The following is a 15,251-nucleotide window of genomic DNA, read 5'->3' on the forward strand; positions in this document are numbered from 1 at the left end:
TACTGGTATTGGGATTTAAATTAGGGTATCTGAAGGTAAATTTACAACATTTTCTGTTTGCTTTACATAGAAAAGTCTTTACTTTGACAAGGAGTTCTTGTAGATAGATCAGTCTTCTTTTTAATTATGTAATTTTAAGGTATTTCTGCAATATTTTTAGGTTTTTATACAGATTTATACATTTGTTTAACATTCAACAGAGAATTTTTTAATGATATTTTTTTTTTCTTTTAACAGCAGTTTGACTGTAAAAATACAGAAAATGTTTACGGTAAATATCCGTTTTCAAAAACAAAATTTTTCTGTAAAATAATTTAAGTTTTTTTACTGTAATTTGGCGGCATGTGGTTGGCAACTTTGCTGCCAGACTTTTTACCGTAATTTTACGATTATTTTTTTTACAGTGTAGTCTTTGAAAGAGTTAGTGCCAAAATGTGGAATATATATATCTTCATGTATTTTATATTAACTGAACTTGCACATGGTGCATGCAAAATTGAACATAAAGCACAATTATTACACCAAATGAAGAAATATATAAAATATATGACCATGTGGGATATTAATGCACAGATATATACATTATTTTTGTTTGCGAAAAAGTAATTTACAGACAAATAAATATACAGTATGTCAGTCTTCACAGTGACATTATTTAAGGTCAGTTAGACCCCAGAGAGGTCTAATTCCCTTTTAGACCTCTTATAAACAAGCTATTATAAAACTCCAATAACAGAAACCCAAATAGACTTATTTGGGATTTAGGAGGACTAGTGCTGCTTAAAAACACAGTCAGCACCAATCACAGATATAAAGCATATTAAAAATGCATTCTATTAAGCAAGTTTTACAGCTGAGGTCTCTGATAGCCCAAACAGAAGTAATGCATCTGTAGCAGAATTCTGAAACAGGTCATCATTGCAAAAGAATGTTTATAAGCAATTCTCATCAAATTAGGAAAAGTCATGAGCTGTAAAGCTGGTAAAAATTAAATATGATTTTCTTTTCACTTGTTAGAGAAAAAAGCATTCGGGATAACACTTTTGTATAACTCATAGGCAAAAAAGTCCATTTGTGTTTCAGAATTAATTTATCTGTAAAAAAAAAAAAATTTGCATGTAAACATGACAAGCACAAGAAGAAAATGTACTAGTTTTTCCCCTCCTTGCACTGAGTCTGTGGCAGCACAGATATTTATAATGGGAGACCAATGTCTGAATACCCCACCATACTTTCCTCTATAACAGTTTTTTCAATCCAATTAACTCCCCTCATGTGTAAAATGTCCATCTGGCCAGCATCCTGTGGGGATCCAGAGCCCCCACCTGCTCATGCACTGAACTACTGATTGCAAGAGCCTTACATTCACACCAACAGAAACTAAAGATATCAACTTCTTATATATAATGAGAGGAGGAGAGAGGATCTAAATGCATCAGATAAGAAAAGATTAGAAAATTGTCTTAATTTAGGTAGAAGAACGTGCACTTGTGTCTGTTTATTTTCACCTCTTGGTTATTATAGCTGTTGGTCAACATCAAGGATGAGAATTTTTTTGAGGCACAGCATAACCACAGGTGTTCAAAACAACATTATTGCTTGAGAGAGGGCAGAGGTGTGGACATAATCCTGTCCTCAGGTCCACCCAGTGGTCACTGGTCATCAGGCACGGCCCAAAGCTCAGCCAGTCACAAAGCAGCAGCTCTCATAGTCAGTCTATAAACTGTGAGAGGCCCTTCACATCTCAAAACAAGTAAGAAAGTAGTCAATGCTTTGTGTTTTTCTCTGCAGCTTTCAGCTATTTATCCATGATTGCTTACAATGGCCGAACAGTAAATGCCTACATTATCAAAATTACAAGGAGCCGATACGGAGGAGTGGAGGTGGCAATTTTCCTGCAACCACATAAAAGAGAAAAGCTACGAATGTGGTTTTCTTGGGTTTTCTGGGATATAAGTCAGTTCATTTATATGAGTCACAAATTAAATTTATACACTCGAAGTGAGAAATTTCAACTAAAATCTTGAATCAAGTGTATTCTTGTAGCCCTTAATCCCAGTTACACTCACAAAGGGCTTCATAACACCCACACTATGAAACATTTAATGAACACAACTTTCAGAGCCTCAGTGAGAACAATGAAAGCACCCACAGAAAGCTCATTAGGAGGGAAAAACGGAAGAAATCTTGGCAAGGGTATCACTAAGAGATAATCCCTTCCAACATGCTCATAATTCACTATTTATCTACGTTGCAATTAGTCTCTCACCCCAGGCCAAAAACTTACAAGCAGTCTAGCCAAAAATTTTCCAGCTTCTTTAGGCGTCTCCTTTACTCCTGTCCCAAAATGCATCAGGATAAAGAAATACTGGCAGTTAGGGCCGGCCTTAATGACTAAATTACAACAAAAATAGATAAATACATCTATCTTAATTATATGTGTTTAACTTTATTTACAAGATTCCCATACTGTGGACACACTGCAGTTTGTGTGTTATTATTTGAAGCATGTCTGTCATGTTCTTTAATGACACAGAGACAATGTTGGTAAAAAGTGTCTCTGATTTCATGTTCCACACACAGCACAGTCATGGTCATAAATATATATAAATGTAAGCGCTGAATAAAAAAGTCTCTCACGTGCAGCCTCTCAGTTGTTGACTTTCTATTTCTAGTTATATGCAGGCAAATATACACAGGCAGTGGAAACCATGATGGCAGGAGTGCACATATACAGCGATGGACGATGGTCAGATTCCCTCTGGTCATCAGGTTGACCACAGGTGGTTTCCATGTAAAACACCACTGTCTGATCAGTGAATATATGTGAGTGTCCTCCACAATTCACTTTATAGCTACTGCTGTCTACAATGCCTCTAGGAAATGGCCCAGACATGCCGCCCTGAGAAAGTGCACTGCTTGCTCTTTTGCATTTTGAAACCAGTTACAGTTTTTCTCAGTCGCTTTAGTACATTTCTCTGATCTCAGCATTGAAATTCTCAAAACTACTTGTTCAACCCCCACATCATATCTTCACTTGTGCACATCATAAAAGCAATTTCTCAATGTTTTGAACAAATTGCAAATGCTTTGACATACTGATGCAAATGATTATGTGCAATTGTCTGCTGTTTCCTACATTATCAATTGCTTATGTTATGCTGATCACAATGTATTATACCGGTTCTCTGTTGAATAGTCTTACCCCCCAAAACATCTAGGCATGAGTTCATTGCATAAGTCACTACATGCAAAATGGCTGAACACGCTGTCAAAATCAAAGTTAAAGTCAAACTTTATTGTCATTTTTCGCATACAAGTACACAGCCGCCTACAATTATGTTTTTTCGTACAGAACATGGTGCATAAACAACATAAGACATGCTCAGTACAAACAGTAAAGGGGTAACTGTGAATCCTGTCCTATCTCTTGCAATGTAAAACTTTATACAGTTGAAACTGGTATGCCATATTGAATAAGTTCAGTCTTGTGCATTTTCAATCACTGTCAACAAAACTTAGCCATAGTTTACATCAGAAAACACAGAGTACACTATTATATTGACAACATGGCTAAACATTTTGACTGTCTAGTTCGTAAACAATGACACAAGGAGTCATTCTGACTCACTCACATGTTCACTGACATAAATATTTGCTTCGGAGAGATAGGGATGATTCGAGGAATGTACCAAAGCTACTGAGAAAAATGTATTTACACAATGTATTATAATTTTTTCTAATTAGGGAATGTGTCTGGTCTAATATCCACGAATTCAATCATTGTACAGAGTTTGCCTAGATGACACAGATTATTCTAGAAAAAAGATCTGGTAGGGAGGAGACACTTATCTGGCTAGAAATGAATGTGATTCGCTAAAGTGCAGAGATGTACATATTTGCATAAACACAGATTGGTATATCTGCATCTTTATGATGATGAAAAGCCACTGCAGCTTGTGTGCATCAGCTCACCTTTCAAACTACAGGCAAACTGTGACTCTGCAAGTTCTTTCTGACAAACCTCACACTTCTGTCCATTTCCCAGTCTGAACTTTGTATGTGAGGCCTGCATCTGCAGAGAAGAGAGTGAAAAGGCAACAGATTTCAGAAAAATGCAAACAAGAATACATATAATGTTCACTGGAGCGGGAAAAGAATGTGAAATATGTCATTAAACTCACCCAAATGACCTTGTGCCGCATGAGCTCCGCCTGGCCCAAAGCCTTTTGCAGCATTGCCATCCGCCTATGGTGCAAGGTCTCTCTAAGGGTTTTAACTAAGAACTGGGAGACCAGTTGAACGGACCATGAATCAGGCAGGAGCTGGACGACCGTCTCTGTTGCAAAGACCCGTGGGTTGTTGTTGAGCAGATCCACGGCAGCGCTGGTGAGATCCTTGCAACACAGATAGATTTGGAGCAGGGTGAGCAGCAGAGTCTGCCTGAACTGTGAGCCCCGACTCTGGGCAACCCTGCAGCAGTAGGCCTCTGCAGCCTGGAGGTCTTGCTCCTGGTGAACAAGCACCTGCAGTGCCTCAGAGTGTTCACCGGTCCTGCCGAGGAGAATGGCTTTCTCTATGTGCAGGGTTGTTGACTTGACTCTCTCTGTTTTGGGAATAAAACAAGACTTATAATTCACACTTCAGTAATGATTTATTTTCTCATAAGGCATCCACACACCATACACAGTGGAGACGTCATAGAATTTGGATTCCCATAGCAGCTGCTGCAACTTCCCCCTGGTTTCCCTCAAATCTGTTTCCTGTTCCTCTTGCAGCGTCTGAGTAACATATGCCAGAGCCAGACAGTTGTGATGTCTCTCCTCCTGGGGGCAGATTACACCAATCATGTTTCAGTGCATTTAATAAAGGAGTCAGGGTATTAGATTAGGTAGCTGCTGCTGTACTCACCTCACTGTTCACATTATGGATTAAGAACTCAAGATACAAAAGCAATGCCAGTGGGTACTTTTCCAAGAGAGCAAGGACGTCCTGTGTCTCAAATCGATCATCTGGGGGACGCCTGCTGAAAATCTGCACACCTATCTTTTTCAAATAAAAGAAAACTGTTAGTGGACGTTTAATAACAAATAATTGTCTCATAAGGAAAGTGCTTCAGTATAGTGGGGAGGATTTTGCCATGTGTTTTTTGCCATCTGTAACACTAGTTGTATAGTGCAACTCTGCCCTCTGCAGTTAAGTTGAGAGCATAAAAAATGTCACCTCCTGGTTTTGTTGCAGAGTCCAGTCTGCAAATTTCCACACAGTGTCCCTGTCTTGCAGCTGACTGAGAGTCCACACTATGTGTCCATATACATCTGAGCAAGAGGGGTCTTTGTGGAAGCCATCTGTAATTTTCACCCAAGTCTGGAAAAATATAACAGATATGTTTACACCTCAAGTTTCTGTACTGTATATGTATATATGTAATGAATGGAGATTTGAGAATAGATACCTTAATTGCATTAATTTGGTTTCCATGGCTTTGATAGAGGGAACCTAATGCAAAAAATCTGAAAAATAGAAAGAGATCAAACAGCAAATCAGTAATTGATTAAACAAAATGTCTCAAACAATAAAGTGAAGCCTTTTCTTTCAAGAATAATTTGTCAATCTATAAAAATAAATTTGTGCTCAAAGCATGTGTAATCACCTATTCAACAAATAATCATTCATTTTCACCTGTTGTGTTGCTCCAAAACAGGGACACAGTGGTCCAGCTCACACTCATTGGGAAATGCCACAAGCTGCTGCAGGTTTTCAGTGTCTCCCAGTCCTACGTACAGCCTCAGGAGGGCGCAGTCCACCTCTTTAATGCACTGCAGGCCTTGCTCCGTCCCCCTGACTGCTCTGAGAAAATCTCCCAGAAAGGCCAGGTAATGACGAAATGTGTTTCTGTCATCTTGCCAGAGCACCTGGAGATCCCTGTCCTTGTTCACTTGATCAAGCTGGGATTGAAAGTCCTCGCTGAGACACGACTGCATGTCAGGGTAGAGATGGATGATTTCTCGGGGGTCCAGCTCACCTGTGCTGTTCAAGTGGGTAATGAGTATTGATTTGTGTTAGACTTTAGTGTAGAATTCAGCAGAAAAGGCCCACTATTCACAAAAGTAACATCTTACTGCACACTTTGCTGTGATTTATTTAGTGTGTTTGGAATTGGAGTGTCGTGATAGGGGTTTTACTCTCACATGAAAAGATTTCTGGCCTCGGAAAAGCCCTGCTGATAAAAATGAACAAATCCAACCAGGCAAGTGATGACCTTCTGCAGCTCCTGACAGTAAAAAAAAAACTATCTTAAAACCAGGCACACATTGCATGAACATACTTTAAGCACAGATATGTGAGCTGAAATCATTTAGGCAGAAGAACATGTGACTATCCTTAAATCTCAACACAAAACCAGACAAATAATAAGGCATGACTAATGACTCATCAGCGTGTTAATTCTGAGATCCTCCCCTCTAACCTGTAACCTGTGATATGGCACAGATTACACAACATCTCAGACAACATCTGCTGCCCTCAATTGCTGTCATCCACCTACGATAGCAGTTTACAACAATGTAGTCAGTCTACGCCTTGACACCCTGGTTCAATCTGTAAATTCAAACGCTACGATGCAGTGCCAGCTTGGGTTGGGTGTGTATGAAACTATAAAATGGTGAAATTATAGCAGCACTGACTGCTGCCTCACAAAGGCAGACGATACTAAAAAAGGGAAGTTGAGAAAAAGGGGTTGAAGGTTCATAAGAGCTATGTAAGTTGTAAAATCAAAATTGTATCCATTCTTGGATGAATATACCTCAAAAGAGCAAGACGAGTTTATTTATGCTATGTTTTTCACCATTATGATTTAGCTACTGCCTTATTAATGTGGTACTACAAACATAATTCTAAGGTGATGGAACATTAAAATTGAAACAGGTTGTAAAACGTTAAGGCTATAGCTGTGGAGTGCAGTAACTGTTTGTTTTTTAGCCATGCTAGCTGTGCTCTAGGGATGGCAAAGTCAGTCTGTCCACTGAAATATCTCAGCAACTACTGGACTATGTGTGAGCTAAAATTTAGCTCACACATTCATTGTCCCCAGAGGATAAATCCTATTCACTTTGGTTTCTCTAGCGCCACCAGTAGGACAAATCTTTCACTTATCCTGTGAAATAACATCTACTTAATGGCACAAAACGTACAGACAATCATTGTTCCCCACACCATTTATCCTATTGATGGTGGTGATCATGTGACTTTTTTCAGTAAGTTAAGTTTTTCAGGACACGTGTTGAGTGAAATACATCAAGAGCTATTGGATAAATTGCCATGAAGTTTGGTACAGACATTCCTGTTCTTGTTTTATTTCTCCTTACATGATTAAAGTAAAGGAAAGAAAGGAGAAATATTATAAATGCATCAGTGTCATTACGTTGACCCCAGAAATGCTGTTTTGTAACCCAAATGTATTTGTGAGAAAAGGCAGGGACTGTATGTCTATAAATTGCATTTGACCTTGTATGAGTCAAGTGGACGACGACATTGAACTCCATCCAGCAGCAATAAGGCCTCCTCGACCCTCTCATGCATGACAAGTGCCTGGATCTGCTCTTCGAATGGCACCAGGCGCAGGCTGAAAATGTCTCTCTCTGTGAACACTAACACACCATCTGAGGGGAGATTTGTTTTTGGTTTTCAAAAACACTCAGTGTGTAGCAACAGTAGGTGCAAGAATGATTGACTGAATCAGTTCAAACTGAGACAGACACAGCTACATCTTTCAAAACAAAACCACAACTTGACAGCCGTTCGGTCTGCAATCTGCGAGGGTTAGGTGATAAATTGATGTTGCTTGGTTTACCTGATGTGGAGAGCAGACCCTTCGCATCGCTGAGACTCACAGTCTGTTTGCGCTGCTGATCCACCATGCTGAAAACAGACAGCTCTTGGGGCTGCAGGGTTAGGATGTAAGGGAAACATACTCCGGCTGCCAGCACCTCCTGAGGCCACTGCAGGGGAGGGCGCTGGCATATCCCTGTCTTCATCACAAACATGCCTGAGGGATGAGGATGGAGAAATCTTAGAAAACAAATATCCTCTGGCTAGATGAAAATATGGGGGAGTGATATGAGATGATTAACTGTATAGATGCTTAAGAAAGGAGGCATATAATGACACAATGTCTATGCTCGACAGCCTGTAGAATAATATGTACTTTAGACATTTTGGAAGCTCTTACCCAAAGATTCAGGCCCATTCAGGAGGAATTCCCCTCGCCCCACTGAGGTAACAATGACATGCTGTCTGCTGTGATTGTGAGGAAAAAGCTCATCAGTTCGCCCAGTCTGAATATCACAGAGGAGATACCTGTCGCTGGTAGCTACACACAGACTAGTGCCATCTACAGCCAAAGCCACAGGGTCCTGGAGCAGAGGGACTTCCTTCACAACCTCCCACTTGTCCACTCCCACCACATGGATACGGATCACCTTCCTGCGGCTGGTGGAAGTCACCATCTCCACATATGCTGCCTGCCCTGCGAGCGATGAGTCGCACACCTCAAACATAGACACGTGCTGGATCTTCTTCAGAGTGGGAACGGGCTCTAAGGAGAACATGTTGAGGGCAGTAATGCTCCGGTCGCACAGGACCATCAGATGGTTGAAAAGTGGGACTGCCCTCAGGTGGGCTACTTGATTGCTTGAGCCTAGTTTTCTTGTCCTGCCTTCTCTGGTTTTGCTCAGGCCAGGACTTGGGTCTCCGTTTTCGCTACTGGGAAGGATGAGATGCTGGACTGTTGCATCTTTGGTCCCTACATACACATTTCGGTCATAGCACTCAAGGCACTGGATGCTGGATTTGTCCTTTTCTTTTGGGGCAGCTTGCTTTCCATAGACATGTGTCTGTGTAAATGCTCTAAAAGCCATTGCAGAAATGTAAGAATGCTTGATTTTTGTAAGTTAAAATACAATAATTACCTGCAAACCTGCCAGATCTTCTGCAAAATATGTAAAATAAGACGTCCCTACCTCTCTGCTGTTCTCCCTTCCTCTGATTCCTCCGCAAGTCCATGAAGTGTAAAGTAGTTTCACCTCCCATGTGACCATATCCTGACAGGAAATCTGTCAGCATTTTATGCCGCTCATCCTGCCATGTGAGGACACTTGCGCAACTCATCCAGCAGCCCTCAGCAAGAAAACCAACTTTTACAAGTATCAAAACAATAGGTTTAGTGAAGCAGACAGATATTTTGAGGTGCCCACAGTTATGGTCTGTTGTATTCTTGGCTTGTACGTGGACCAAAGTGGCAGCTTTGGTTAGTGGATAATGGACAAGTACAAGAGCAAGTGTCACTCTGTTTGTTTACAACTTGAATGTGCTGGGAGCTACAAGGTCAAGAGGCAACATAAGTGCACAAGAAGTTTGTATTACAGCAATGATTGTCTAAAGGGTGACTGAGAGGGGACAGTATGGTCAAAAAAAGATCTAGATTTCAAACCTACCATCAATGCTATATTTGTTACACTGAACTGTGTGTCTGCTCTCCTTTTCAGAGCCGAATAAGACACATTATCATATATATATATATTATATACATATGTGAAGCGGGGGAAACAGAGAATTTATCTTCTCCACAAACTAAACTCCTTCTCTGTCACGCCGGTCTTTTATTGAGATTCTTTTAAGTTTTTCTGTTGGTTTCACAATCTGACAGTTAAAGACAGGAACAGCCTGAACAACATTGTTAAAATCAGTTCTAAAATCATCGGTTTGAAACAGAGAGACCTTAATGTCTTCTGCAACCAACAAATAGTTCGGAAGGCAGCAAGTATCCTAGGATCTCCGGGACATGCTCTGGCAGGTGAATTTTCTCTGTTGCCTTCTGGGCGAAGTTATGCGCTTCCTGTGTGTAAGACGAACCGCCACTCCAAATCTTTCATCCCTTCTACGATCAAACTTTTAAACTCCCTGTAGGGTTCTTTGGGGTTTTTAAATGTGCACATATTGGCTGCTTTTATGTTGTGAATAATGTGTGTGATTTGTGTCATGTACTGTTGCAAACATGCTGCTCTTAACCAATTTCCCCTTGTGGGATTAATAAAGTTGATTGAATTGATTGAATTGAATTGAACTGAATATCAGGATGAGCAACAGCAGGCCTAGAATGATTTCCATTTCAACATTACATACATAGAAAAGTCTTTATTGGAACACCCTTTAGTGTGTAAAGTATTTCTCATGATAGAATCTTTGTTTCTTCAGTGTGAATAAATGTTTAATCTAGGCATTCATAACCAATGCATACAGTATACAAGTATACAGCACAAATATATGTGTAATGAAAGAGCATTAAATGTATATATGTTTTGGGCTGCAACTAACAATTATTTTCAATGGCAATTAAACTTCTGATTATTTTCTTTATTAATTAATTAATATTTTTATCCATAAAATGTCAAAATAGTGTTAATAGAATCATAATAAGTGACTTTTTAAAATTGCTTTTTAAAATATTCTGTTTACTTTCATATATGATAAAAAAGTACCAAACTCCTCAGAAGTTGGAACCAATAAATATTTGGTGTTTTTGTTCAAATAATAATGGAAATGATTTATTGATTATCAAAATAAAATGTCTAGTCCATTAATTGACCCGTTGCCTTCAGCTCTAATATGTTTGTAACATAATCATTCTCAAAAATGAAAATGTGAGGAAAAAAACAAAGAAAACACCAAAGGAAATATAATATAGCACCCTAACTTTAAAGAAATTTATTTATCTTTATGGACACATCACAATTTTTTTGTGTGTGAGTTTGGGCAATTTAAGAGAACTAATGGTCATTTTATAACACCAACATAAGCATTCAACATTCAGTTTGTTTATGTACCAGGCATGCTAAGAAAAAACATTAATGGAAACCCAATATCTGTATCATAATCATCATAAGTGTGTTTCCCAAACATTTCAAACAATTTCATAAACTAGAAGTGAATCAACACAAGAAAATTAAGTTTAGTCATTTACTAACTGTTCTGGAGCTTTTGATTGTGTGATCACTTGATTTGATCTTGAGTTAAAAGTTGATATTGAAAGTTTATTGTTGATGTTGGAAACAGTAGTTGAATGTATGATTGGAAGGTCCAGAACAGCTTCTAAGTGGACCTTGAGGACCATTTATTGTCAAACGTGTAAAAGCATCGTGATATTGATTGGTGATATCATCCAGCCTTTTCATCATAAGGTTATCGTTATCATCATTGTCATTGTCATCATAACGATCATCATCATCATCATTATCATTAAACCCAATATCTGTATCAGTATATGAGCTCTTGTGGTTACTGTGACACCTTCAAGGAAAGGTCACTTCTCCCTGCCGCAGTCGGTGCACAGGATGTTGTCGCGCTGGGTGAGGAAGCCACGTCCAACTAGCGACACAGAGCACTGAGTGCAGGTGAAACACTCGCTGTGCCATTGGCGCTCCTCAAAAGAGATGTACTTGGCCCCTGCCAGACCTGCACACATCAAACATTATCCATGTATTTACATAATGTGCAGGTTAATGCAAGATCTTCACCTTGTTTATCTGACAGTTCCTACACAAATGCAAATAAAGGCCTTGAATATGAGCAGGAGAACTGCGTGAGCGGTGGCAGAGTGAATGAAAACACGAACACAGCCGGTGACTCACTGGTGATGGGCTTGGTGCAGCCCACGCACTTCTTTGCATACAGGTTGCTGAAGCATTCGAGGCAGTAAGGGTAGTTTTCCCTGGAGGTGAAGCGTTGACCCGAAAGCTGCTTTCTGCACCCAATGCATAAGAAACACTCCCGGTGCCAGGGCTTGTCCTGGTAGGTCACCCCACCTGTTGTGATGGCCTTGAGGAAACACATAACCAGACAAGGGAAGAGTGAAAGAAAACACACAGTGGCATTTCTCTTGCTATGTATACCTTTTTTATGCAGCATGACTAACATTAAAATACCAGAGTCAGGGGGATTTACTGCAGTAGTCAATACATATAAAACACTCAGCTGTAACCCTACCTTCTTACAAGCACAGCACTGGTAGGCAAACTGCTTCTCGAAGCAGGCCACGCAGAAGTAGCCAGTGTCTTTTGGGATGAAGGACTTGGTTCCCATTGGCTGCTGGCAGCGGTGGCACAGAAAACAGGTCTCATGCCAGCTGTTCCCCTTGTATTCCATTTTGCGGGAACCTGGCACAGGATGAGAGCTGCTTAGTCAGCATATGGTACCTCTAGATCCATTTTCTTACCTTTGGACAGAGTCCAGCTAGCTGTTTCCACCTGTTTCTAGTCTTTGTGCTAAGTTAAGCTAACTGCTTCTGGTTGATGCTTCTGTATTGACTGTACAGATATGAAATTTATGTCGACCTTCTCATAAAACTCCCGACAAGAAAGCAAATAAGTGTGTTTCCCAAACATTTCAAACAATTTCATAAACTAGAAGTGAATCAACACAAGAAAATTAAGTTTAGTCATTTACTTTACATTAACTTTTCTGGAGCTTTTGATTGTGTGATCACTTGATTTGACCTTGAGTTAAAAGTTGATATTGAAAGTTTATTCTTGATGTTGGAAACAGTAGTTGAATGAATGATTGGAAGGTCCAGAACAGCTTCTAAGTGGACCTTGAGGACCATTTATTGTCAAACGTGTAAAAGCATCGTGATATTGATTTTAGGTGATGTCATCCAGCCCTTTTCATCATAAGGTTATCGTTATCATCATTGTCATTGTCATTGTCATCATAACGATCAGCATCATCATCATTATCATTATCATTATTATCCCAGCGTACCTGGCATGATGGTTTTCTTGCAGGTGGTGCACTTGGAGGAATAATCATTGGCATAGCATTCAGTGCAGAGCAACAAGTCATCCTTGGCGGCAAATGCCTTTTCCACCAGAGAGCGGCTGCACTTTGCACACTTGAAACACTGCTCGTGCCAGTGGCGATCTTTGTAGGACAAATCCTGCAGATATTTAACACATTATGTATTGCATTTTGTGGATATTCTGTTAAGTAAAATATTCATTTAAAATGTGCATGGATAGAATCATGAAACATGTAAGAATAACTCTTAGCTTTTATACTTATTCTTATAAGGTAAATGTGATCAAAATTACTCAGGGTAAAAGTGATGCTTCCTTACCTTGCAATTACAGCCAATTGGTAAAGAGCAGCCCTCACAGCAGTTGGCAAACAGGTTCTCATAGCACTTAGTGCAGTACTGAGTGTCTTCTTTCATTATGTACTTCTTCCCCAGCAGGGAGTCTTTGCAGTAATGGCAGTCGAAACGCTCGCTGGTGGACATTGTATGCTTTTCTTAGCTGCACGTCAAAGAGAGAAAGACAAGGAAAGCTGGACAATAAAGAACAATAGGAAAGATAGAAAATGTCATGTAATGGTCTCAGCGATCCCCTACCCTTTTATCAAGCAAGTGCAGAGGCCAAGCAATTTCCCCCCTTCTTTCAAAAGAATCTGAAAAAAGCAGTGTTGTATTAAAGAAGTCTCTACCTCAGTTGATATGGGGCGAAGATGAGGCTGAAGCTGGGGGCTGCAGTGAGCAAGCGGTCCAGGCACAGGGATGGGGCAGGGATGGAAATGGGTGAGTCAGGATTAGGGGTATCCACTGGGGGGGATCTTCTATAAATACGGGCCCTCTTATTAGCGGTAATCTCTGGGGTGAATGAACATGCTCCACTACATCATTCTGCACCTTTTAAGGGAGCTGATGGTGCACAGATCACGAAGCCTTTGAACGGATTTAATCATTGTTGCTTTTGAGTAAAAGCAATGAGAAATGCAGTTTTAGGACTAGAAGATAGATGATTGTTGGGAAACATGAAAGCCTACTATTCAACTAATGTCAGTGCCCAAATGTTTGATCAATTTCTGATAAATACACATTAATAAAAGATGAATTTTAAGCCTAAAAAAACTATTTTCCCCCCATAAACACGTATCATATATTGCCACAGCAGAGGTAGATGGCTATTTGGATGCTATGACGTGTCTGGACACACTTGTGGCCTTTGTCAGTGCCTGCAACACACACAAGCAGTTGCAGATGGCTTATAAGAGGTAGGCGCCAGCAGCTTTGTGGTTGCCAGGTACTGAACTATAATGCCAGGACCTCTCAGTGGCTATTGAGAGTGCCTTGGCAGCACTTCAGAAGATGGAAGCTGCGGGCCTGTGGATGATCAATTTATCCACGGAAAAATAAAGGAGGAGGAGCAGAAATGACAGTTTAATGGTGACCATCTTGCTGATAGCATACTCTTGTAACCTCATTAAAAACACATTCATAGTATAACACAAGAAGTGGCAATAAATACTAAAAATCACTGGGTTAAAAATGTACCCAGTTTGTGTCAATATAGCACCAATGCAAAACTATGTCAACTTTAAATAGTACCAATTGATTGTTTTGACCCAGTGTTAGTGTTGTTTCAAGTTTTACCTCAAACCTCTCACAGATGTATTATAGTAAAGAACGACATGCACATGACCTCCAAAAGTGAAAAAGATACACATATTATTAACAATCAGTAACAAATAGTGACTTGTACGTTTAATAATAGCTCCAGTAGATTATAACAAATAAAAAATAACAATAACACTGGATTAAAACAACCTCTTTTCTTGGGTGGTAAAGTTATTGGAATGGGGTTATATTTACCCAAACTGGATCAGTTTTGACCCAGTTATTTTTAGTGTGTAGTGCTGTGCCCAAATCATTATAGTACATTATAGAAATCAAATACTTCTGATTTGTCTGTATGTATGTTTGGCTCAATCACATATACCAAGTGGATGCACAGTTGTAGGTGTCAAAAATGCATGTTGCACTGAATCCTCCTTTTCCACCTGGTAAAAAAGAAAAAAAAAATCCCACTTCTTCAGCGTCTGTGACTGACAGTCAACTAATTACATTTGAATCTTGGAACATGTGCTCATATCAGTTTTCCAAAAGGATCAGGGGGCGGGTGTCTTCATAAAAATAGCCTGGGAAGACCACCAGCCCAGCCCACAGGCCTAATCCCTAGTATACAAACACGGGAAGGTCAATGACAGGGATGAGGCTGAGAGGAATGCAATTCTGTGCTGATGAACTCTCTTCCCCTCTGTCTTATCTCTACATTCACTTCAGTACCACTCCTTGTAAAGAAATTAATCTAGAATTACACTCTCTTGTGAATAAATAAGATGTAATCCATTGTTGGATCAGC

At 39.8% G+C, this 15,251-nt stretch overlaps 2 protein-coding genes across 2 annotated transcripts; both read right to left on the minus strand.

Moving 5' to 3' along the window:
- Positions 1–3,277: 3,277 nt before the first annotated feature.
- On the minus strand, positions 3,278–9,067 carry si:ch211-266g18.9 (transforming growth factor-beta receptor-associated protein 1). Its single transcript, XM_038728177.1, has 11 exons — positions 8,231–9,067; positions 7,853–8,047; positions 7,507–7,661; positions 6,192–6,274; positions 5,683–6,030; positions 5,456–5,513; positions 5,224–5,367; positions 4,912–5,046; positions 4,682–4,826; positions 4,185–4,606; positions 3,278–4,075 (listed from the first exon to the last, which is right to left on the minus strand). Exons 1-11 carry the CDS (start codon positions 8,916–8,918, stop codon positions 3,932–3,934), a joined length of 2,517 nt encoding a protein of 838 aa, XP_038584105.1. The 5' UTR covers positions 8,919–9,067; the 3' UTR covers positions 3,278–3,931.
- A 1,682-nt stretch (positions 9,068–10,749) lies between these two features.
- fhl5 (four and a half LIM domains 5) lies at positions 10,750–13,643 on the minus strand. Its single transcript, XM_038728178.1, has 6 exons — positions 13,537–13,643; positions 13,172–13,349; positions 12,817–12,991; positions 12,043–12,212; positions 11,688–11,874; positions 10,750–11,511 (listed from the first exon to the last, which is right to left on the minus strand). Exons 2-6 carry the CDS (start codon positions 13,331–13,333, stop codon positions 11,360–11,362), a joined length of 846 nt encoding a protein of 281 aa, XP_038584106.1. The 5' UTR covers positions 13,334–13,349; positions 13,537–13,643; the 3' UTR covers positions 10,750–11,359.
- Between the last annotated feature and the right edge of the window lie 1,608 nt (positions 13,644–15,251).

This window comes from Micropterus salmoides, unplaced genomic scaffold (assembly GCF_014851395.1).
Source record: "Micropterus salmoides isolate LMB-PRFRI ecotype aquatic unplaced genomic scaffold, ASM1485139v1 Ms_hic_scaffold_19, whole genome shotgun sequence".
Lineage (NCBI taxonomy): Eukaryota > Metazoa > Chordata > Actinopteri > Centrarchiformes > Centrarchidae > Micropterus > Micropterus salmoides.